Here is a 25,786-nt window from a genome sequence, read left to right as displayed (position 1 = left end):
ACTGGGTTCGGAACTAAAGCAGAAAAGGCTGGAAATATTCAGCTGTTTGGAGAGATGAACGGAGGAGATGTTTCAGAAGAAGGACTGGAAGGAATCACTTCTAGAATTGACCCAAGACCTTGTCCTACAGCACGTCAGTGTGTCGACACACAATGCTGGAGTAACTCAGCGGGATAGTTCCTTCCTACTCATTTCAGTGTGTGACTGGGTGCGATGTGATTTCTCAGTGATGCTCAGAGCAGCCTACTCAATGAACCTGTGACCGTTTCCTCTCCCCCTTCAGGTCGAGTTGTCCACGATCGCCAACCAGGCCGGCTCGACGCTCATTAACCTGGTGCTGCGGGCGCAGGAGCTGGTGGCCAAGCTGCAGTCCCTGCAGGTCGATCGTAGGGATATCGTCTGCTTCAAGTTCCTCCTCCTCTTCAGTCCTGGTAAGCCCGATACTCTGAACATTGATCAACCAGGGCAAAGACCAAACTGCCAGGCAACTCAGCGGGTCAACTGTGGGTGCATTTGTCAACAAACTGCTGGGGAACTCAATGGGTCAGACAGCCCCTGTGGGTTGGTGGTGGGGGGAGGTGAATTGCCGACAAAGCGCTGGAAGAACTCAAATGGGTCAGGCAGCACCTGTGGTTTGGAGGTGGGGGGAGGTGAATTGCCGACAAAGCGCTGGAAGAACTCAAATGGGTCAGGCAGCACCTGTGGTTTGGAGGTGGGGGGAGGTGAATTGCCGACAAAGCGCTGGAAGAACTCAAATGGGTCAGGCAGCACCTGCTTGACATTGGCAAGGAACAGCCAATGTTTCAGATCCACAATTAATCCTGATTGCATCCAAAATGCCGACAGTTTCATTCCCTCCACAGCTGCTGCCTGACCCGCTGAGTTCCTCCAGCACTTTGTATTTTGCTCCAGATTTCAGCATCTACAGTTTCTTGTGCCACCGCTGATTATATAGATTCTGGAACTCTTCCTGTTCACAGCGACAAGTTATTTGAACAGACCGAGGATCACAGAGAGGTCACATTTAGCCTGCAGTGGACGTGCACCTCTTGCTGGTTTATGATAGAGGGGCCAGATACAAAGTGTATCCGGCCCCTCTGCCACAGGGATCCCCAGCATGTTGCATTCTCCCTACCGACCCCTGCACTGCCCACTCCTGCACTGCTGCCTCCTGAGTGTTCACTGCACAACAGCTGGGAATCCATCGTTGCCATCCAGCTCTGCACAGGGCGGCACGGTGGTGCAGCGGTAGATTTGCTGCCTTATAGCGCCATAGACCCGGGTTCGATCCAAACTATGGGAGCTGTCTGTACGGAGTTTGTACGTTCTCCCCGTGAGCACGTTGGTTTTCTTCCGGTGCTCCGGTTTCCTCACACATTCCAAAGATGTGTGGGTTTGTAGGTTAATTCTCTTCTGTAAATTGTCCCTAGGATAGAACTAGTGTATGGGGTGATCGCTCGTTGGCGTGGACTCAATGGGCCTGTTTCCATGTTTCCACGCTGTGTAACTAAACTAAGCTAAACTAAACTAAACTAAACTAAACTAAGTTAAACTAAGCCCAGTTATCAACAGGGGCCATTTTACTTTAGGCTTGGCTCCCACTGAGCTGGAACAGTGCATTTAATAGTCAAGATCCTGCTACCAAATGCCAGCATTTCTGCCTTTAGTTCGGAGAACGACTGGGAGTTGCCCTCCTGCTCCCTCTCCATCATGTGGGAATTTACTCCAGGAAACTTACGCCAGGAATCAGCCTGGGCTGGCTCTAGCCCCTGCTCGCGGTGGCTCTGGGCTCAGCGGGGAGAGTATCGTCATGGATAGAAAGCAGCAGCCAATGTCAGATGTTTTTCTGAGGAGTGTTTCTGTAATTTAGATATCTTTTATTGTTTGTGCTCAAGTTTTCCAATTCAAGGATTATATTTGTAGGAATGTCCCTAATTGTTCATGCATTTTAAATGTCAGAGACATGTAGAGTGATCCTTACGGTGTTGACAGCTGGCAAAGCAGGGGTAGGATTTTGCCGGCTGGTGAAGCTTTCATGCAGTTGTGGGGGGTTGGGGGGGGGGGGAGGCTGGAGGGTCATCGATCAGGCCAGGCTATTGGCTCACCTCTGTACCCAGACCTGGGGGAGGGGCGTGACTAGGAGGGGGAACGGGGAGATCACCTGGGCCGGAGGGATGTCCTGGCATCTCAGACTAACTGACACCCATGGTGTTAAACCAGTTAAAGCTGCTGCCTGGCTGCCTGCATGCCATTACTTCATGCAGAATGGTGGTTGGCCATTTAAAGTGCTCTGCTCCAGGTGCCACAGGCAGATAGGGTCATGACGAGTGCATTTGCCTTCTTAGGCCTGTAAGGGTCTGAGTGTCTGAGTTTGAGATGCCATGTTGCAGCTGTACTAAACCTTGGAGTTAAAATCTCAAATGGACAGTCTTATTTTTGAACGGGTCACAAAACTCAAAAATTGTCTCTCCTCTTGAATGTCCAGTCATTTCATTCACTCACGGTGCATAAGTTCTTAAATTCTATGAACAGAATTAGGCCATTCAACCCATCATGTCTACTCTGCCGTTCAATCCTAGCTGATCTATCTTTCTCTCTCAACCCCTGCCTTCTCCCCATAACCCGTGACTCCCACGCGAATCAAGAATTTGTCAATCTCCACCTTAAAAATATCAGTTGACTTGGCCTCCACCGCTGTCCGTGACAATGAATTCCATAGATTCACTACGCACTGACTAAAGAAATTCCTCCTCATCTCCTTTCTGAAGGTACGTCCTTTTATCCTGACGCTATGGCCTCTGGTCCTAGACTCTCTCATTGGTGGAAACATCCTTTTCACATTCACCCTATGTGGGCCTGGATGCACGGTAGCTTAATTGTCATAACTGCTTGCAATGGAGAAAGTCAATTAAGCAGCAGACTGTGTTTTCCCTTCCGAAGCCTCTGAGCAGACAGCACAGCTCGTGAAGAGCGATAGTGGAACGGAAACAAATAGCTTTGTTGAGGCTCAGATGCAGGGGGATGATAATGACCGTCGCACTTAGTTGTCCCAGTGGCTTTTCCAATGCAGGCCGTGGACTTGGCATCACCCGCCGCCAGGAATTCCCTGGTTCGAGTGGCTTTGTCTTCCCCTGCTCGCCTGGTCCATGTAGACAAAATAAATAAACGTGTGTCTCACCAGGTTCTGCACTGCAGGTTTGGCAGCAACATTCAGCGGAATGCTGCCAAGTAACAGTCGCAGGGAGGTGGAAGTAAGTCCATAAGTCCATTAGTCACAGGAGCAGAAATAGACCATTTGGCCCATCAAGTCCACTCCACCATTCAATCGTGGCTGGTTTATCTTTCTCAATCCCATTCTCCTGCCCATAACCCCTGACACCCATACTAATCCAGTATCCATCAACCTCTGCCTTAAAAGTACCCCATAAAATAAATGAGAAGCTCCCTGTATTACATTGAGCCATTTAAATGTAGTTTGTACATCGCCCTCACTCAGCTGGTGTTAAATCCTCAATCCTCCATCTGTATAGGTTGATGATGGTGTTGCGTGGACTGGAAGGTTGGAGTTGTGAGGAGATTCTGTGCAGGCCGGGACTGTTTGAGATGAGAGATGAGATAGCCTTTTATTGTCATCCAGACCGAAGTCTGAACGAAATTGAAGCAGTCATACATACAATACAATACAATAAAAAACAACAATAAACACATTTCACTGGACAGTAGAAACTGAGAGGTGACCTTATACAGGTTTATAAAAGCACGACAGGCATAGATAATAGATAATGTGAAAGGCACAGTCCTTTCCCCAGGTTGGCAGAGTTTGTAACTTGAGTGCTTCGGCTTAATGTGTGGGGGGAAAATTCAAAGGGGACTTGCTGGGCCAACACCCTGACACAGAGTGTCGGGCAAACGGAACAAGCTGCCAGAGGAATGAGGTAGAAACGGGTACAATGATGAAGTTTAAAACACATTTGGACAGGTATGTGGGGAGGAAAGGTTTGGAGGGATTGGAAGGGGATGTGGGGAGTAGAGGAACGGGGGGGGGGGGGGGGGGGGGAAAAGGAGCGTGATCGTGGGAGAAATAGGTGAGATGGGCTGAAGGGCCTGCATTGCCCCATGACTCCATGACTCCATTCCGCCACAGGGACGTGCAGACTTTGCCTGCCGTGAAGAATGACGCCACAGGTGCTGCCCGACCTTCAGCACTTTGTGTTTTGCTCAAGATTCCAGCATCTGCAGTTACAAGTTGCGTCTCCCTTGGTTTCCCCTGAATTTCTTGCACTCATCCGCCCATCCCCATAGGTCCCGCCCCTCATTGGCCCGCTGAACATTAGCTGGGTTGGGAAACTGAGAGAGTGCACGTTTCATCCCTCTCTTCCCTGTGTCTCCCCCACCTTAGTGCGCACCCATTTCTCCCAAGGTCATGCTCCTCTTTCCTCCCTTTCCTCTACTCCCCTCCCCCCCGTCCCCTACCACCTACATCCCTCCTTCTGGCATTACATTTCACTCTTCCTCTTCTCTCCTTATCTGACGGCACGGTGGCGCTGCGGTAGAGTTGCTGCCTCACAGCGACAGAGAGATCCAGGTTCGTACCTGACTACGGGTGCTGTCTGTACGGAGTTTGTACCTTCTCCCCGTGACCTGCATGGGTTTTCTCCGCGAGCTCCAGTTTCCTCCCACACTCCAACAACATACAGATTTGTAGGTTAATTGGCTGGGTATAATTGTAAATTGTCCTTAGAATTCGTAGGATAGTGTTAGTGTGCGAGGATCGCTGGGCGGCACAGACCCGGTGGGCCGAAGGGCCTGTTTTCTCGCTATATCTCTAAACTAAACTAAACCAAACCCTTTTGAACACTTTCCATTCAAGCCTTTGTCCTCCCATCTGTCAATTACAACCCCCTCACCTGCATCCACCTATCACTCACCAGGCTTTCCTCCGCCCCCACTTCTTCTCCAGCTTTCTACCCCCTACTACAATCAGACTGAAGAAGTGCCTCGACCCGAAACGTCGCCTGTCCATTCCCTTCCCAGATGCTGCCCGACCCTTTGAGTTACTTCAATTCTCCCTCCCATTCCGAATCCGACCTTTCTGTCCTGGCCCTCCTCCATGGCCAGAGTGAGTCCCACCGCAAATTGGTGGAGCAGCACCTCATATTTCGCTTGGGTAGTTTACACCCCAGCGGTATGAACATTGACTTCTCCAATTTCTTGCTTTCTCCCTCCTTCCCCTCCCATTCCCAGCTCTTCCTCCGCCTCTTCCTTTCTTTTTCTCGCCTGAAGTCTGTAGAAGGGTCTCGACCCGAAACGTCGCCTATTCCTTCGCTCCATAGATGCTGCCTCACTTGCTGAGTTTCTCCAGTCTACCATTGAGTTACTCTGGCATTTTGTGTTTTACCCAAGATTCCAGCATCTGCATTTCCTTGTGACTCCAAATGACAACCCCAATTGAGTAATTAATTGTATAAAAGTGTGGTTTTCAAAGTCTGCGCTTGGGAAGAGAAAATGGCTGTTGCCCGGATTGTAATCCTCTGCTCTTGAATCTGAGTCGAGCCAGCACTTGATTTCCCTTTTCGCAAACAATCCACAGGTTTAATTTGCAAAGCTGTTATGCATTGCTGATGGCAAGAAGAAAGTTAGTATTGAGGTACGCACTAAAAAAATCTCCTTTCTGGCAGCAGAGACATGGCTTTCTTCCAACTGCGCCCTGGATTTAAAGGTTTCACTCAATGTGCTTCATTTATTTTCAACGAAGCTTTCTCCCAACAAAAAAAATCTAATTGAAGTATGCCTTTTCTACCCCCCTCCCCCTCATCCATTCAGGGTCATTTTCACCAGATTTCACCCTTTTTTAAGTCTGCAAACATTGTGCGAGGTGTTTTGTGTCTTCTATAGAATCAGCTCCCCAGCCAGGTTTTTATGTTGCTCTGTCTTAATTACCTTCAGGAGTGCATGGATTTTTACATTCAGCTGATCACAGTACTCACAAAGCAAATTATTTACAAAAGAGTGTGACATTTATTGTCCGTATTGATTTTCCTCCTGAGCAGGTAAAGAGTTTTAATTAAAATTAGAATTATGCGGGGGAAAAATGCAGTGGTTGTGAAGAAGATATGTTTTAGCTTTGTTCTAAAGAAGCATTTAATAGAGAGCCTCAACAAATTGACCTCTGTTGCCTTTCAATCACACAGATCCTTTGCTAGGAAGAGCTTTTGTACAGTAACTCCCATTCCCTTAAGTGATGGCAATTTAGCAACAGCCCTCTTGTGAACAAAGACTGCTCCTAATAATGAGATCTGTTAGGAGCAGGCAACAACTTAAAGCAGGTCAACAATTGTTAGGAAGAGCTTTGTACCTCAGAAGTGTTCCAACCGTGGGCGTACAAATGTACGATCCATCTGACTTGTAGGCTTGTGTGAATTATTTTTTACCATTGTGCCAGGGAAGCTATATTTTCAGAAATAGGCAATTATTAGTTGAATTTAGTATTTTAACAGAATAATGTTCTCCGGCGAGAGCTTTAGGCCTCCATTAGCCGGCAAACGAAGAAGGGTTTCGACCCAAAATGTCACCCATTCCTTTTCTCCAGAGATGCTGCCTGACCCGCTGAGTTACTCCAGCTTTTTGTGTCCACCTTCGGTTCAAACCAGCATCTGCAGTCCATCCCTACATATTTAGTTTGGGTCGTGATTAGGCAATGCCTCGATTTTTACAATTCGCATCCTGTTCCAATCCTAACATGGTCTTGCCTCTTCTTATCTTGTAATCTCATCCATCCTTGTAACCTTGCCAGAACTCTCGGCTCACAAGGAACTGCAGGTGGTGGGATCTCCTCTGATTCCAACCTCCTGATTGTCCCTGAACTTCAAAAAAAAAAAAAAAAAAAAAGAACTTCATCGCTTAAAAAAAGTCCAAGGCCCGAAATGAGGTAGGGTGGAAGATCGAGACTGCACCCTGGGTTATGGGAGGACCATTAGTCTGATAACAGTGGGGAAGAGGTGTTCCTGAATCTGGTGGTACATACTTTTATATCTTCTCCCCAATGGGAGAGGGAAGATAATACTACACATTCGAATCAGATAATACTACACATAAGTACAATCAAGCCATACGCAAGTACAACAGGATACAAAGCGCTGGAGTAACTCAGCGGGTCAGACAGCATCTCTGGAGAACATTGATGGGTGACGTTTAGGGTCGGGACTCTTCTTCAGACTGAAGAAGGGTCCCAACCCAAAATGTCACCTAGCAATGAGTCTCAAGAAGGGTCCTGACCCAAAGTTACTCCAGCACATTGTGACTTTTATTTGTAAATTGAAGAAGCATCTGCAGTTCCTTCTTTCAACAAATACAACATTTTGGGATTGATAATTCTCTTTTGAAAGTCTATGGGATATTTAACGCTCTTATGGCACAGTTCAACTTAGATCACCCAGACAAGCGCCCGTAGTTAGGATCGGACCCGGGTGTCTGGCGTTGCAAGGCAGTAACTCTACTGCTGAGGGAAGTGGGAGTGATTGGCAGATGGGTGGAGTAAGTGACAAAGGCTAGAAGTGAAATGGAGACAAAAAGGTGTCAGATAAGCAGAGAAGTTAAATGTGAAGTCGGAGGGAGGGATATGGGTGGAAGGGAAGGGGGGGGGGGGGGTGATAGTGGGAGAAATAGGTGCTCATTGGGATGAGGATGGTACAGGGGAAGGTGAAGGGGGGAGGTATTACCTAAAATTGGACAATTCAATGTTCAGGACGTTTCTCTCAGTGAGTCCCAGACACCCACCACAACCTCTGGATGAACAGAATCTTCCTCAACGACCCTCTCCTTCCACCAACTATATAAAACTTCTATCCCATGATATTTTTCTCTATTTGGTTCTGGATTTTATTATTCAGCACCTGGCCCCCAGAAGTGGTCAAATGCTCAGGCTAAGGCTGTGATTTGTAAAATATTATCACCGCCGACTTGTTCCTGTTCTCTGTTACACAGTCGAGGCGAGCAGATTTCCGCAGCCTGTCCTCCCATCAGCCTTGCTTATCTCAAAGACTCTCCCTCCCTCAAAACGCTTCTATTAAATACATGGATCTTCGCAATCTTTCTCCCAAACTGTATCGAGCTCAACAAATTCAAGCTTATCTTGAGTGAATAAAATGCAGATCTAAAGTAAAAATGAACACCATCTTAAAACTAACTCTGGACACTGGCGCAGTGGGTGGAGCTGCTGCCTCTCGGTCCTGGAGACCCAGGTTCGATCCTGGCCTTGGGTGCTGTTAATGTGGAGTTTGCAAGTGTTCCCTGAGACTTTCTGAGTTTCCACCTTTCACAGGAGGTTAATTGGCCTGAGTTGAGGTGAGCAGTGGGGGCAATAGATGGGGGTGGTGGAGAGCTCAGTGAGCTGGTATCATTGTCTACATGCCTGATTCTGTGGAATAAAATGGCATGAGTGTAAACGGCTGGTTGGTCTGAAGAGTCAAGAATGTGTAAGGGTCATATGCACCAACAATGGAGAAATGAATCTTACTTCCAGCAGCAGTTTAGGCCAATAAACACAATACTCATTAGTCCATGATAAGCAAACATTCAATATATTGATAACCCCAACACCAGGTCAAAAAATACCCCACAGTCCTTAAATCAATCAAAGACAGTCCAAAGAAGTTCATAGTTGAGGTTTGTGTTGTGTAGTGTTCCAGAGCCTGATGATTGCTGGGACAAAGCTGTTCTTGAACCTGGTGGTCTCAGTTTTCAGACTCCAGTACCTTCTTCCCGAGGAATGGTAGGAGTGAAATGAGAGCGTGACCAGGGTGGTGTGGGGCTTTGATGATGTTGGGCGGTGATACAGCACGGTGTGGGGCTTTGATGATATTGAGTGCCTTCTTGTGGCCGCGCTTCCTGTAGATCTTTCGAAGGTGGGGAGGTCAGTACCTGTAATGGACTGGGCAGTGTCTACCATTCCTTTCCTGGGTGTTGGAGTTGCCGAACCAGGTCGTGATTTATCCATTGAAAATGGTCTCTACAATACACCTGTAGAAGCCCAGCAGAGTATTGGTCGACATACTGAATCGCCTCAATCTTCTGAGGAAGTAGGGGTGTCGATGGGCTTTCTTTGTGATTTCATCAAAGTACTGGGCTGAGTGGGTGAGTGAGTGACTGAGTGAGTGAGTGCGAGTGAGTGTGTAAGTGAGTGAGTGTGTAAGTGAGTGTTAGTGAGTGAGCGAGTGTGAGTGCGTGAATGAGTGAGTGAGAGTGGGAGTGTGTGTGTGAGCGAGTGTGAGTGAGTGAGTGTGAGTGAGTGAGTGTGAGTGACTGAGGGAGTGACTGAGTGAGTGACTGAGTGAATGAATGAGTGGGAATGCATGAGTGAGTGGGTGAGTGTGTGAGAGTGAGAGTGTGTGTGAATGTGAGTGGGTGTGAGTGAGTGAGTGAGTGTGAGTGAGAGTGAGTGAACGAGTGAGTGAGTGTGAGTGAGTGTGCGTGTGAGTGTATGTGAGTCAATGTGAGTGTGAGTCAGTGAGTGTGTGTGAGTATGAGTGAGTGTGCGAGTGAGTTTGAGTGGGTGAGTGAGTGAGTGTGAGTATGTGAGCTTGAGTATGTGTGAGTGAGTGAGTGCGAGTGAGTGAGTGTGAGTATGAGTGAGTGTGTGAATGTGAGTGTGTGAATGTGAGTGTGAGTATGTGAGTGAATGAGTGTGAGCGTAAGTGAGCGAGTGAGTGCGAATGGGTATGTGTGAGAGTGTGTGAGTGAGTGTGTGAGAGTGTTAGTGAGTGTGAGAGTGAGTGTGTGAAAGAGTGGGTGAGTGTGAGAGTGAGAGTGGGTGTGTGAATGAGTGTGAGTGAGAGTAAGTGAGTAAGTGTGAGTGGGTGTGAACGTGAGTGCGAATGAGTGAGTGCGAATGAATGAGTGTGAGTGAGTGAGTGTGAGTGAGTGTGAGTGAATGAGTGTGATCCAGTCGCAGGTCAGCTGTGAGACTCTTCTTTAGATTCAGTTGTTAACGGAATCCTTTGCCCCCCACAGATGTGAAAGTGTTGGAGGGCGGGCATTTGATTGAGAGCGTTCAGGAGCAGGTCCACGCTGCCCTCCTGGACTACACCATGTGCAACTACCCTCAGCACGGCGAGAAGTTTGGACAGTTGCTACTACGGTTACCAGAGATCCACGCCATCAGTAAACAGGCTGAAGAATACCTGTACTACAAGCACCTGAGCGGTGAGGTGCCTTGCAACAACCTGCTGATAGAAATGCTTCACGCCAAGCGAGCCTAGAACCAAGCCTAACCCTAGAGGCAGGTTATGGATTCCAATTTATATATATAAATATATATTACATTACTTTATATTATTACTAAATCACTGTAATTAGGTAGTAACAAGATGATTTTTAAGTATACAGGACCTATGTAATCTGGGACTACAACATTTTCCAGATGCTGCCTCTCTTTTTTTCTTTCATTGCAGAAAAGTTGGCTTTATTTTAAGATGGCTTGTTCAGGCTCAGAATTTATTTTGTGTTTTATGGGACAGTGTGATTCCCAAGCAGCCAAGCATGGCGTTTACATTTTATCAGCATTGGGGCCATTTCTGATCGCAGTGACTATGTTGACAGCCACAGGGTGTTCAGGCTTTACACTTGATTTTCTTGGGACTTGCCAGCAGGGGAACTAGAAGCAGGAGGTGGCCGGGTGTTCCTTTGAACTGGTCCCACCATCCACTAAGGTCAGGGCAGAAACATTGCCACAAGTGCACTTCCATTACCTGATGCTCTCTGTCTCAACATCTGCCAGCCCAAAGTTAGCAGATAGACAATCCTTATCATCATCTGCTTTGATCTGTCGTTTTCACCCCTCACCCTTCCACATTCCTAGACTCCCCTTTCCCTTGACTCTCAGTCTGAAGAAGGGTCTCGACACGAAACGTCACCTATTCCTTCTCTCCAGAGATGCTGCCTGTTCCCGCTGAGTTACTCCAGCGTTTTAGGTCTATCCAAAGATTCATTCACCAGGCAAGGTTTCTCCACGTCTCATTCCCAAGTTGGGAATCTGTTACCCGTGACCATGTGTGAGATGGACACCTAATCCCACACAAGTTATTACACAGGAGATCTTCAAACTACAGAAACAGTGGCTGTAAAATGAGCCGATGCGGTAATATTTCCAGAGCTATAACAGTGTTCTTTTTCTCTCCAGTTATCCGCTTTACACAATCTTAGAACTGCACACCTGTACTTTATTTAATATTTGAAAGCTGAATGCACTTGTATTTTTTATTGAGTTGCAAGCAGTTGTATTTGTTATTTTTATGCTTTGAGTTTGTTTTATTCAGAGTATTATGGTCAATTGTACAAAATAAGACTACGGTAAAACGATTGTTTTATGGAAATTAATATTTAATGAGTAAACAACTGTTAATTCTGTCATATTTAACTTTGTTTTGCATAACTACTATACGGCATAAACAATTCTCTTGTATTTTGCTTTCATGCATGTCAGCTCACTTCTTAGAGAAATAAACGGATTAAATCTGTACACCCGTGCTGATCCTATTTATAACTCTCTGGGTGCCATAAAATGCACCAGGTTTCGCAATCCAGTGGTTACAGAAATGTTTTGCTTCTATTAGAAACAAGAGAGTAAGGAGACTTAAGGGCCTGTCCCACTTTCACGACCTAATTCACGACCTCTGCCGAGTTTGCCCTTGACTCATACTCGCAGCATGGTCGTCACGAGGTCGTAGGAGGTGGTAGGTAGGTCGTAGCAGGCCGTGATGCTAATCATAGATACTCGTGGCATCAAGTAGGTCGGGGCGTTTTTCTATCCTGTTGAAAAATGTCCACGAGTAAAAAAGGTCGTGAATTAGGTTGTGAAAGTGGGACAGGCCCTTTACATTTCTCTAGTGCCTTTTGCATGTATTTCAGCGTGTCTCAAGGTGTTTTACAGCCTTCTGGAGCCCAGTCTAGTAATATCGAAAATGAGGCACATCAGACCCTATGGTTGGGAGTGGGATTCATGTGACTAGGACACTGGGCAAACCCTTCCCAGCTTCTCCATTCCTTTGGCCAAAGGGGATTCAGACAGTCCAAAGAAGATTCACCAGGATAATTTCTCAGATCAGAGGGTTGTCCTACCAAGAGAGAGAGAGGCAATGCAGTTTTGCATCTGTAGTTCTTGGAGTTTAGAAGAATGAGGAGTGGTTTTATTAAAACATATAAAATCTGAAGAGGGATTGCAGAGGGAGATGGTGAGCTGTTCCCACTAGTGGGAGAGTCACAAACTGGGGGACAAAGCTACAAGATAGTGGTAGTTTGAAATTGAGGTGCGAAGAAATATCTTCTCTTACAGGGAGGTGAATCTCTGGGCTTCTCTCTCCCCGAGGGTGCAGGAGGCTGGATCAGGTATTTTTAAGGTGGAGATAGATAAATGTTTTAAAGATGTAGGATGTGAGGGTCTTGGGGGACTGGTACACAAAGGCATTGATCAGCCCGATCATATTGAACGGTGGGGCAGGCTTGAGGGGTCTGGTGGTCAAAACCTGTTCCTAATTTCTTCTGTTAATCGGAAAGGTAGCTCCTCTGGCATTACAGGGAGCCCCCTGAAAGGGCAGCCCAGACTTTGCTCAGGTCACTCACAGGTCTTGAACCCACAACCTTCTGAATCCAAGGCAGCAGAGGAACCCATTGAGCCACAGGAGATGCTAGGATATTGGGAGATATTGCTGCTCTTCAACAGAAGGGTGAAGTATGCAAGTGAAAAGTTCAATGCTCATCGACATGGTCATTCCCAATGAATAAACTGAACTAGTGTGTCAGGTCTTTCAAACATGCTTACACAAATTAAAAATAAATCTGGGACAACATAACAGCGCAGCTGGTAGAGCTGCTGCCTCACATTGCCAGAGGCCCAGGTTCGATCCTGACCTTGGGTGCTGTCTGTGTGGAGTTTGCACATTCTCCCTGCGACTGTGTGGGTTTCCTCCGGGTGCTCCAGTTTCCTCCCACATCCCAAAGGCATGTGGGTTTGGAGATGAATTGGTCCTCTGTAAACTGTTCCTATTGTGTGGGGAGTGGATGAGCAAGTGGGATAACACAGAACTAGTGAGAACGGATGGTCAGCGTGGACTTGATTGGCTTAAGAGGCCGTTTCAATGCTGTATCTTTTGATCAATTCAGTCAAATATTATGACAGGTGATATTTTACTCTGAAAGAAAACTTTTTTTGCAGATTTCTTGCAGAAAAAGAATGGAGACCAAGAGGGAGGGTGATAAATCTGCAGACGCCACTAACATTGCTGAAGTCACAGACTGTGAGGAAGGCTGACAAAGTATACAGCGTGATATAGATCAAGTATAGGAATGGGTAGAAAAATGGCAGGTGGATTTAATCCAAACAAGTGTGAGGTGGTGCATTTTAGGAGGTCGGATGTAAGGGTAAAGTATACAGTTAATGGCAAGACCCTTAGTAAAATTGATGCACAAATGGATCTTGTGGCCCAAGGCTATACCTACCTGAAAGTGGCAATGCAAGTAACAAGAGTGATAAAGAAGGCATATGGTACGCTGGCCTTCAACGGCCAAGGGTGAGTATAAGGGTCAAAATGTCCCGTTGCAGTTTTAGGCTGCATCTGTAGTATTGTGTGTAGTTCTAGTCACCTGTTTACAGGAAGTATGCGGAGGCTTTCAAGAGGGTGCGGAAGAGGTTTACAGGAATGCTACCTGGATTAGAGGATATTAGCTATAAAGAGAGGTTGGGCAGACTTGGATTGTTTATTTCTTGAGCATGGAAGGTTGAGGGGAGACCTGATAAAAGGATATAAAATTATGAGAAGCATAGAGTCATACAGCATGGAAACAGGCCCTTCGGCCCAACTTGCCCACACTGACCAACATGCCCCATCACCACTGGTTCCACTTGGCCCATATCACTCTAAACTTGTCCTATCCATGTACCTGTCCAAATATCTCTTAAATGTTCTGATAGTTCCTGCCTCAACTACCTCCTCCAGCAGCTGGTTCTATATACCTACTATCATTTGTGTAAAAAAGTTTCCCCTCAGGCTCTTATTTAATATTTCCCCCCCCCTCACCTTAAAGCAGTATCATCTTGTTCTCGATTCCCCATCTCTGGGCGAGTGACTCTGCGCATTTACCTGATCAATTCCTCTCAATACCTAGTACACCTCTATAAGGTCACCCCTCATCCTCCTGCGCTGCAAGGAATAAAGTCCTAGCCTTGCTCAACCTCTCCCTATAGCACAGGCCCTTGAATCCTGGCGACATCCTGATAAATCTTCTCTCTTTTGCACCCTTTCCATCTTGTCAATATCGTTCCTATAACATGATTATTTCTCAGGGTGGAAATGTCAAAAATTGGAGGGCAAAGCTTTAAGGTGAGTCCAGGAAAAATTAAAATAATTTTAATTGAAAAAATATCAAAAAATTGTAAAGGTTTTTTACACAGAGAATGGTGGGTGTGTGAAAAGCCGGTAAAGAGTGGCGGTGGAAGCAGATACGATAGTGGCATTTAAGAATGTTTTAGATAGGCATGTGAATATGTAGGGAATAGGGGGATACGGATCACATGTAGGTAGAGATTAGTTTAACCTGGTATCATGTTCGGCACGGACATTGTGGGCCAAAGGGCCTGTTCCTGTGCTGGTCTCTGTTCTATGATTCCCATGTTAACTCTAAAAGCCGTGGGCATTTTTATTCCAGCTAGTTGAGATGGATTTCCTTTATCAGAGAGACAGACTGTGTCATAAATAGTTCCATGAATTGGGCCTTTGTACCGAGCCACTGTCATTTCATTTGTACAAATGACATAATAATCTCACGCTTTTGCCTCTCAAATATTTTATACAATAATTGGCAAACTAATTTTGAAGTGAGATTTTCTATTTATTCTTTACCAGTAGGCTTTAAATTTATTTCTTACTGAATCATTTGGAGAATATTTTCTGGAGACTTTCCATGCATTTCACTGTTAGAATCGAAATCTCGATGATAAGATCCCTCTGGCACTTCAGTCATTGACAGTGTGGGAAATTCCATTTCCATTGTATTTTCACCAACTCAGTACCTGAGGTGTGCAAATCAGCTTTAAAATATGATGTGCTTTGGAAGCAAAGTCGCTGCTGTGAAAACAGCCATTTGGCACTCAGTAAGTCCAACAACAGCACTGACAGGGACCATGTCATTTGCTGTTCCTAACACAAAATTGTATTGTTTACCTTGCCTATGCAAATATGTTCATAAATCCTACCCTATTAATTTATTCTAACTTTCATTTTGAATGCCTTCATTTAATTATTCACAAGGTTAATTCCCGGGATGACGGGACTGTTGATAGAATGGAGCGGCTGGGCTTGTGTACTCTGGAGTTTAGAAGTATGAGAGGGAGGAAACATGTTCCCGATGTTGGGGGAGTCCCAGAACCAGGGGCCACAGTTTAAGAATAAAGGGTGGACCATTTAGAACGGAGATGAGGAAAAACCTTTTCCACCCAGAGAGTTGCGAGTCTGTGGAATTCTCTGCCTCAGTAGGCAGTGGAGGCCAATTCTCTGGATACTTTCAAGAGCGAGTTAAAGAGCTCTTAAAGATAGCGGAGTCAGGGGATATGGTGAGAAGGCAGGAACGGGGTACTGAATGTGGATGATCAGCCATGAATGGCCTCCTCCTGCACCTATTGTCTATATACAAAATCCTATCCATGAACTTCAGGTGTGCCAAAATTAATAGGAGATAGCATTTGTTTCTAAATTACCCCATTTGATATTTTATTACAAGTCAGGACAGCTCCAAAATTTAACTGACAATGATCAAAATTCAGTTCTAAATGCTTTATTTCTCTAAAGCAATAAAGAATAAATTGACTGTATCAGCATTTGCAGTTCGACATAAAAAATGCACTATAAAACTATGACTAACTACGTTGAAACTTGGATCTTTTCACAGTCTAATTCAAACCTTCATACAGCTAATGTCTGATACCAGAAAATGCTTGAATAATTCCAAGAAGGTGTAACATTCTGACTGCTTCACATGGATATGCAGGGAATGGAAAGATATGGAGCATGTGGAAGCACTGGAGATTAGTTTAAATTGGCATCATGTTCGGCACAGACATTGTGGGCCAAAGGGCCTGTTCCCGTGCTGTACTGTTCTATGTTCCATGTAAGATGCATTGCTACATCACCAGAATATGCAGTCAGACATCGTTTATTCTATGTGACAGAATTGATCTTCAATAAGAGATTTTTTAAAAAAGAAATGTAACCCTGACCTGATATTTATATTAATCACAAATTTATTGCAAGTGCTGACTCCTCTGCCCTTCCTTGATATGATGCCTCAGTACTTTCGTACAAGGATGTAATGTAACAACTAGCTAGAGTGAACCGATGTGCACAAATATTTGGTTTGGTCCCCTGTACCGTAACATTTGAACATTATAAATGAAGTTAAATCTAATCCATTTCAGCAAATCATTAATAACAGCATTAAGTTAATGGTAGAAGGATGAGACATTCTCTGAGGGAGCTCAAGGATTAATTTAGGGACTCATTTTGTTGGCATTAATCAACAAAGAAATCTGTTCTTAAAACTGGGTTGCTGTGAATCGCCATTTGAGAATCAGTAGAACAAAACTATTCCTCATAGCAGCTATCAGTTTAGCTATGCCAAAAATGCGTTTTGAGCAACATGTGTTCTGCATTGAAACATTTTATTTTATATTGAACAGTCCAAAAGATAATATTTCAACATGTTACTATTAGGATCACTGAATATTTCAAGTGTTTATTAGGATTTCCTGCGTATATTTTTGGAAAATTGTGTTTTCTTAAGAAAAAGGAGTATTTTGCAATGACAACAAATTTTATTGACTGCTTTTGTATTTTAATCTCTGCCCTAAGTTACTGTTTTCTGTGATACTTTAATTAAAGTTTTGGAATATTTTGGATTTTTGTCTGTGCTTTCATTAATGTATAAATTATGTTAATAAAGAATCTAAATCATTACCACATTCATATATTTTACTTGCATTCCACACTGTTTTTACTCTTGCAAATGTACGTAATAGACATCATTGTTTAAAACAATGGCTCCCACTTCACATAAACAAAGATTGTACACAGACAAGGACAAGTATTAAAAAGTCTGAACAGAGCAGAGATCCCATTTTCCTGCCTCCAAAATGCCTGAAACAACTTCAGGAATGTCTCGAACTTGTATCGGTACAGGAAAAAGCATTTCAGAAAATGAGTCTTGGCAAGCTAGGAATTAACAAAGCAAATATATTCCATCAGCTCACGAGCTGCTCAGCCCAGACCTGCTTCCCAGCTCGATTTATCTGCTTCTTAAATAGAGTTACATGTCTGTGGCCATGCAGGTGACAGGACATGAAATATCCATCCGGGTATCTTCCAAAAATGCTGGGAGTTCCTGACTCCAACACCCTTCCAGGCACTGATATCCAGAGCCACAATCCATTCCCCTCACTTCCTCTCTAATCCATCTACCATTATCTTAATCCTACAAAACCCACTTATTGTCTTTTCGTAATTATTAAATCTCCTGCCGACCTCTTGAAACAAATCCAGCCTCTCCTCCATTGTCCACCCTGGTAAATGTTCTCTGCTGCACTAACACCCTTCCTCCAGTGTACCCCCACAACTGCACCTGGTTGATCACATGAAGTGTCACACACATCCAGCAAGTCTTCTCTGATCACCCCAGTAGGTCACTGATCCAATGCACAGTAAAGCTCAGATACCTTACAGGTGACTCGTATTATGTAAATAACTATTGCTCTCACCAGCATGCTATAATGGGCAATTATACCTTGGAAACTGGATCTCACATAATGCAGGCAGTGTCTTGAATCCTCCCCAGTAACTCTGTCCACCATCTGACAATGCAAAACTCTATCCCCAGCTGCCCTAACCTGTCATATTAGCTGTTCCAGGGTAATCGTATCACTACTACAGAACTTTACACAATACATCAACAAACAAGAGATCAGATGGAGATACAAAGGCTGCAGATACTGCAATCTAGAGCAAAGAATAAACTATTAGAGAAACTCACTCCCAATGCAGGGACTCCACCCAAAGCCTCGACAGTTCCTTATGCTCTCCCCCCATCCCACTCCACTCTACACAGATGCTGCACGACTTGCTGAGTTTCTCTGGGTTTTTTCCGTTTGCAAGAAGAATGAAGTGGTGTTGCTGGTAGAGCTATTGGCTCACAGTGACAGAGACCCCTGTTCCATCCTGACCTTGGGTGCTGTCTGTGCGGAGTTTGCATGTTCTTCCTGTGACCGTGTGGGATTCCTCTGGGTGCTCCAGTTTCCTCCCACATACCACTGATGTGTGGGTTTGAAGGCCAATTGGCCCTCTGTAAAGGGTCCCCAGTGTGCAGGAAGTGGATGAGAAAGCGGGATAACACAGAACTAGTGTGAATCGATGATCGATGTGGACTCGGTGGGCTGAAGGGCCCTTTTCCATGCTGTATCTCTAAACTAAACTAAAGATACTGGGTTTGGCACAAAAGCAGAAAATGCTGGAAATACTCAGTAGGTTGGACAACACATGTGGAGAAGGAAACAGAGTTAATGTTTCAGATGAAGGACTGGAAGGAATCACTTCTAGAATTGACCTGAAACATTTACCCTGTTTCTTTCTCCACAGATGTTGCCTGACCTGTTGTGTGTTTCCAGCAGTTGCTGTTTTATTTTGGATTCCCAGCAACTGCAGTCTCTGCAGTCGAGCTCCCTCGCCAACACAAGAGGTCTTATTCGGCTGAGGTTTATAATCCATCGCCGGAACACAAAGAAGCTTGTAAGTCCAACTTCCACAAGTTGTCGTTTGGTCTTTGAACGCATATCGACCACAAAGCCACCCAGTGGCTCGGTGCTTCCCTCTGGTGGTACGGCAGTGTTGATGCTTCACAATCCTGCAAGTTAACACAAGGATCTCAGCATTGCATGGTGTCAAACAATAAGAACCTAAGCAACAGGAGTAGGCCATTCAGCCCGTTGGGGCTGCTGTCCTGTTCATTAAGGTCATTATTGATCCTCTATTCCGTGTCCACTTTCCATAAAACCATAGACATAGGAGATGAATTAGGTTATTTGGCCCTTCAGGTCTGCTCCACCATTCAATCATGGCTGATCTATTTTTCCCTCTCTACCCCATTCTCCTGCCTTCTCACTGTAACCTTTGACGCCCTTACTAATGAAGAACCTATCAATCTCCGCTTTAAAAATACCCAATGACATCCTCCACCACTGTTTGTGGGAATGAATTCTACAGATTCACCACCCTCCTCATTTGCATTCTAAAGGTATGTCCTTTTATTCTGAGGCTGTGCCCTCTGGTCCTTGACTGGAAACATCCTCTCCACATCCACTCTATCTAGGCCTGCCCTGATGCTCAATGCTTGCTCTCCAAATATCTATGTATCTCAGCTGTGAAATGTACCCAGTGCCTGATGTTCCACAAGCAACCCTTGGGAGAAATGGGGTTCCAGCGATTCACAAGCCTCGGTGTTAGGGCCCTTCTCCCCATCTCCACGGCAGAGAAGAATGGGACTTTAAGCTGTAACTTTATTCCTTGGAGTGCAGGAGGATGAAGGGCATATAGATAGGGTAAATGCAGTCTTTGACCCAGACTATTGGAATAAAGAACTGGAACTAGAATCAAGAACTAGAGGACATTGGTTTAAGATGAGCGGGGGAAAGATTTAATAGGAACCTGAGGGGCAACTTTTTCACACCCAGGAGGTGGTGGGTATTTATAATGAGTGCCAGAGGAAATAGTTAAGGCAGGTAGGTACTAGATTTAAAATAGATTAGTAACTGGTAATGGATAGGAAAGATTTATAGGGATGTGAGAAAAACGTGGGAAAACATAAATGGGACATCTTGATCAGCGTGGACGATTTGGGCCGAAGGGCCTATATCCATGCTGTATGACTGCATGACTCAATAACTGCCAATAAGTCACTCAGAAATAGTCATGTCTGTTGTAAGTCTGTGACATTGGCTCACTTGTTTCCCCTTCTCCATTAGTGCAGCCTGGCCTAATTACATAACATCTTTATCCCTCTCTAACCACCCCACTAACAACCCATCTCCATGGCAGACCTGGCCTCACCCTATCACAGATGTTGCTCTCTCCCCTCTCCCCCTCCCACTCTCTCTGCAGCACAAAACTAACATGTTTTTCCCTCTCATTCTCCCAGTTGTGATAAAGGATTTGGGATCTAAAACGTTAACTGTTTCTCTCTCCACAGATGCTGCCTGACCAGCTGGGAGTTTCCAGCATTTTCTGCCTTTGTTTCATTTTTCCAGTATTTTTAGTTCTTTTGATTCTCCTCCTGTCTAAGTTTGCTTTCCACTGCTCCAGTTTACAGTTTTGAGTGGCTATTCCAGGTTCTCTGATATGGTTTCTTAATTTAATTAAACAGTTTGTTGAAAAGGGAGGGAAAGAGATAACAAGAAACTACAGGGGAGTTATCTGAACAAGTCACCTGAGTAATGTTGGAAGCTATTAACAAAGATGTTATGATGGGGTACTTTGAGTAATTCAAGATATTCAAGAATTCAAGAGAAAGTCAGCTTGGTTTTGTGAAAAGGAAATTATAATGATTGGTTAGATCGCATGGGATCCAGGGAGAGCCAGCTTACTAGATGGAGAATTGGCTTCATTGTAGGAAGCAGACGATGATGGTCGAAGGTGTGTAGGAAGGAACTGCAGATGCTGGTTCAGGTGGTATCTCTGGAGAAAAGGAATATGTGGCGTTTCAGTCTGAAGAAAGGTCTCAACCTGAAAAGGCGCCTATTTCATTTCTCCAGAGATGCTGCCTGACCTGCTGAGTTACTCCAGCATTTTGTGTCTATCTTCGATGATGGTAGACAGTTGTTTCTTGGACTGGAGAGGTGGGCCTCAGGGATCGGTGTTGGGCCCATTGCTAATGGTCATCTACATCAACATTTTGGATTAGGCATGGATTAGTCTTAATTTTTTTTAGCTTTAGTTTTTTTTTTGTTTTTAGAGATATGGTGCGGAAACAGGCCCTTGGGCCCACTGAGTCTGCGCTGACCAGCGATCCATGCACACTAACACTATCCTACACACTGGGACAATTTACAATATTACCAACGCCAATTAACCTAAAAACATGTACGTCTTTGGAGTGTGGGAGAAAACCAGAGCACCCGGAGAAAACCCACTTGGTTACAGGGAGAACGTACAAACTCCGTACAGACAGCACCGCAGTCAGGATGGAACCCGGGTCTCTGGTTCTGTAAGGCAGCAACTCTACCGCTGCCCCAGCGTGCCACTCCTGTAAGTTTGCAGATGTAAGTTTGCCCTTGTTCCTCTTCTGGATTTTATTTTCTATGCTGAACAATTATCAGGCGGTGTAGGACCTTACTCGATGCGCAGTCTCTGTCTGGAATTTACCTGCAACCCCCAGTGGATAGGATCAGTATTGTCTGGGATGCCAGAGCAAACAATAGCCATGGCCGTGCAGGCTCCATCATAGTAATCCTCCAGATGCTGGTGTGTGTGAATGCTCATCGAACAATAAGTATTCAGGTGAGAGGGGAAAGATTTAATAGGAATCGGAGTGGCAGCTTTTTCCACTCAGAGGGTGGTGGGTGGATGGAACGAGCTGCCAGGTGGTTGAGGCAGGTACAATAACAATATGGCCCATATCCCTCTAAACCTTTCCTATCCATGTGCTCGTCCAAATGTTAAAAGGTACACGGATAAAAAGGTTTAGAGGATATGGGCCAATTGTGGGCAAATGGAACTAGCATAAATGGGTGCAACTTGGTTGGCATCGACTAGCAGGGCCGAAGGGCCTATTTCCATGTTGTATGACTATGCACAAACCTAGCAGGCCAGAGGTTTACCGTGAGGGGGGAAGATTTAAGAGGGTCCTAAGGGGCCACTTTTTCACTCAAAGCATGGTGGGTATATGGAACAAGGTGCCAGAGGAAGTAGTTGAGGCAGGTACAATAAAAACAATGAATAGACACTTGGACAGGTACATGGATATGAAAGGTTTAGAGGGATATGGGTTAAATGTGGACCAATAGGACTAGCTTAGATGGGGCATCTTGGTCAGCATTGAAGAGTTGGGCCGAAGGGCCTGTTTCCGTGCTGTGTGACTCTATGACCACATGACGACTGTGGTAGCTGTAACCCGTGTACTTTGCTTTGTTTCAGGTCTCAGGCTGAGCTGTGGCCATGGTCATTCCTTCTCCCTGCAGCATCACTGTATCAACACGTACCTGACACTCTGAACGCTGTCAGCTCAATCCCCTAGAAGAGAAGAATTTGTGCAATGAAGGTCAACGAAAATAACCCAAAGCCAGCACAGTTACTCCCACATTACACAGTGCGGTCAAACAAATTGTACCTACTGTTGCAATTTTAATATAACTAAAACGAAAGGCATTTAACTCTGTATTTCACACCACGGATGCTGCCTGACCTGCTGGCCATTGCCTGCATTTCCTGTTAGATTTCCTGCACAAACACTATCACTGGGTAAACTTGTTTCTGTGGGCCTTGTAACACCGAAGAGGGCAGTCTCCCCTGAGCTGGAGAATGATGGTTGGATATAAATGCAGGCCTTTGGTCATTGTACACCCTTGGCTGAGATTCAATGCAAACTCTGAGTGTTGAGTGCATTTCTTTTGTGACCCTCAGAGCGGTGAGCTATCAGCCTCAGTTGGATGACCAGGGAGAGAGGATAGATGAAGGTTGGGTGACAGGTTCTGACTGGAGACACAAGGAACTGCAGATGTTGGAATCTTGAATAAAACACCAAGTGCTGGAGGAACTCAGCGGGTCAGGCAGCATCTGGACAGGGAATGGATAGGCGATGTTTAGGGTTGGGACCCTTCCTCTGAATAGACCTTTCAATTTGAAGAGGGGGTCACGACCCTTCCATTCAGTGTTTGGCCCACTGAGCTCCTGTCTGTTCCCTCCACAGAGGCTGCCTGGTTCGCTGAGTTCCTCCTCGCAGTTGTCGAGATACAGCGTGGAAACAGGCCCTTCGGCCCACTGACTCCATGCCGGCCATGATCACCCATACACAAGTTCTATTCTGCACAATTTAGGGAAGCCAATTAACCTACAAACCCGTGTGTCTTTGGGATGTGCGAGGAAACCAGAGTGCCCAGAGAAAACCCACACGGTCCCAGGGTCACTTCCCCACATCACCAGGATGTTCATGGCCATACATCTTGTTCACCCAGCTGAGTTTGGGATCATTCCTGCCCTATTCCTTCGTGCAACCAAGCAGTACTGATCGCCTGAATAATTTTGTGGGCCATAAATCATTGTGTTTGATGTTTGGCTGGGTAGGGTTGCATTTTGGAAGTGTAGTGCTGGCTGCACCAGGAGCATGTGACTGATCGGCAGATAATTTGGGAGGAGAAAGTAGTCACCGCTCGGAAAAAGGCAAAGTGAAATGATGGGTAAGGTGAATGTGAATGCTCCACATCCTGGTGGTACTGCTTTCCCACCCACAAACTGAACTGTTCAATGGAGCCATGACTCGCAGCTACAAGGAGAAAAATAATGGCTGGGCCACAAGGAAAGAATGGGGGGCAGGGACTAGTTGCTCTCTCAAAGAATTAGTACTAGCTTGAAGAGCCGAATGGACTGCTGCTGTACAGTACCACTAATAATGGGATGAATGGCCTGCTTCTGTCCTGTACTTTGCCTATGATGGGTCTCTACTCTACTTATGCCCCTGTCCCACTTAGGAAACCTGAACGGAAACCTCTGGAGACTTTGCGCCCCACCCAAGGTTTCCGTGCTGTTCCCGGAGGTTTTTGTCAGTCTCCCTACCTGCTGCCACTACCTGCAACCTCCGGCAACCACCTGCAACCTCCGGGAACCGCACGGAAACCTTGGGTGGGGCGCAAAGTCTCCAGATGTTTCCGTTCAGGTTTCCTAAGTGGGACAGGGGCATTACACGCTTCCTTCTGTACTTTACTAGCCTTACATTGGGCTGAATGGCCTTTTGTACTTTACTAGCCTTATGATGGGCTGAAGGGGCTCCTGTACTGTACTACACTCAGGATGGGCTAAATAGCCCCCTTCTGTGGTGTACTAGCCTTATGAGGGGCTGAACGTCCTCCTGTGCTAGACTACAGTCATGATGGGCTAACTGGCCCCCTGCACTGTGCTCCTCTTTGATGCTGCCAAGAGTGGAATGTGATTAGAACAAGAAAGAAACTTCCAGTGGGGATTGTGTGGTTCCATGATCACCTTCAGCAGAGCGCCACTCGTCAGCTGGGTCTCCTTCCCGATCACCGTGGGCTTCACGTAAGCTCGTTGAGTGAGGTGGAGAGAGAGTCTGCTCAGGCACAATGCTGGAAGGTGGTCACTAATTTAAAACAACGGTGCTGCCAATCCTTGTCAGCAGAGGCATGGAGAGATCAAAAGCTCCCTCTGGTGTCAGGCCAGGCAAAGCGAGCTCTGTGAGAACCGCAGGCAGTAGCTGAGCTGTACGTACAGAGGTGGAGATGTATAGAGCTGATCTTCCTGGTGCGTGCAAATCCCGTCACATTTGTGGGGCTGGAACACAAAGTGTCGGAGTAGCTCAGCGGGTTACTCCAGCACCTTGTGGAAACCACTGGATTACTCCAGCACTTGGTGTTCTATGCAAAATTCCAGCATCTGCAGTTCCTTGTGTCCACATTTGTATGGCTGGTAACTTCTCCACATCAACAGGATGTTCATGACCATAAATCCTCTACGCCCAGCTGAGTTTGGGATCATCACAGTCCTATTCCTTCATGCAACCAAGAAGCACTGATCGCCTGAATAGTTATGTGAACCATAAATCATTGACGACAGCACCTCGTGGGTGGGCAGTGGGGTAGAGAGACGCACGGAGCTCTCTTAATTGTGAAATACAACCATTTATCAATTCAAAGTGTAAGAATGGGGTGAAAATGTTAGTTGCCCTTGAGATATGAAAGGATAGTGACGTCAGAGATTGGTGGAGAGGAAGAGATAGGGTGAGAGGGAGGGACAGAAAGTAGAGGGAGATTGGGGAGAGAGGGATAGAGATAGAGAGATGGAGAGAGCAGGCGTGAGAGAGATGGAGAAAGAAAGGTGAAGTGAGAAAGAGAGATGGTGAGAGAGAGGGAGAGAGAGAGAGAGAGAGAGAGAGAGAGAGGGAGGGAGGGAGATTGATGGAGAGAGAGAGAGATGGAAAGAGAGAGAGAGAGAGAGAGAGAGAGAGAGAATGACAGGTATGCAGTGAGGGACCATGGGAGTGGGAGTGAGAGGTGGAGAGATGGGTAAAATTACTCCATTTGTTTGAGGTTTGGCATTACATGATATTAAACTGTAAATCGAGCCTACCTGAGCAATCGATGAGACTGGGTACAGGAAGGAGATAGAGAACAAGGTTACAACTTCTCCCTCAAGATGAAGGAGCTAGTTATTAACTTCAGGTAGAGAGGTGGTGCACATCACATGCCTCAATCAGATCAATGGTGTCGGTGGAAATGGTCAAGAGCTTGGCATAAATGCCACCAACAATTTATCCTGGACCCACCACATGGAAGTGACGGTCAGAAAAGCACATCACACCTCTACCTCCGTAGGAGACCAAGAAAGTTTGGCATGTCTCCAACAAATCTTACACAAGCACCATAGAAAGCGTACTATTGGGTTGCTTCACAGCTTGGTTTGGAAACAGCACTACAAAAGACCACAAGACATTGCAGAGAGTTGTGAATGTCGCCCAGTCCATCACACAGACC

At 45.7% G+C, this 25,786-nt stretch overlaps 2 protein-coding genes across 3 annotated transcripts in view; one reads left to right on the top strand and one right to left on the bottom strand.

The window, feature by feature from the left end:
- nr5a1 (nuclear receptor subfamily 5 group A member 1) overlaps window positions 1-11,510 on the top strand; it is a 61,788-nt gene extending 50,278 nt beyond the window's left edge. Inside the window, exons 6-7 of the mRNA XM_033048875.1 lie at window positions 284-431; window positions 10,009-11,510. Coding sequence (XP_032904766.1) covers window positions 284-431; window positions 10,009-10,256 — 396 coding nt within the window. The 3' untranslated portion in view covers window positions 10,257-11,510. The remainder of the gene's footprint in view (window positions 1-283; window positions 432-10,008) is intronic.
- Window positions 11,511-18,560: 7,050 nt separating this feature from the next.
- adgrd2 (adhesion G protein-coupled receptor D2) overlaps window positions 18,561-25,786 on the bottom strand; it is a 112,195-nt gene continuing 104,969 nt past the window's right edge. The window contains exons 25-26 of one of the 2 annotated variants that reach the window (XM_033049363.1): window positions 22,286-22,316; window positions 18,801-18,936 (exon numbers count right to left, since the gene is read on the bottom strand). In XM_033049363.1, coding sequence (XP_032905254.1) covers window positions 18,929-18,936; window positions 22,286-22,316 — 39 coding nt within the window. In that variant the 3' untranslated portion in view covers window positions 18,801-18,928. Of the gene's footprint in view, window positions 18,937-22,285; window positions 22,317-25,786 lie in introns of both variants that reach the window. The other variant, XM_033049362.1, reaches the window with a different exon arrangement.

This window comes from Amblyraja radiata, chromosome 32 (genome assembly GCF_010909765.2).
Source record: "Amblyraja radiata isolate CabotCenter1 chromosome 32, sAmbRad1.1.pri, whole genome shotgun sequence".
In the NCBI taxonomy this organism is placed as follows: domain Eukaryota; kingdom Metazoa; phylum Chordata; class Chondrichthyes; order Rajiformes; family Rajidae; genus Amblyraja; species Amblyraja radiata.
Note: the sequence above shows the minus strand (reverse complement) of the source record. Positions and strands in the feature narration are given on the sequence as shown.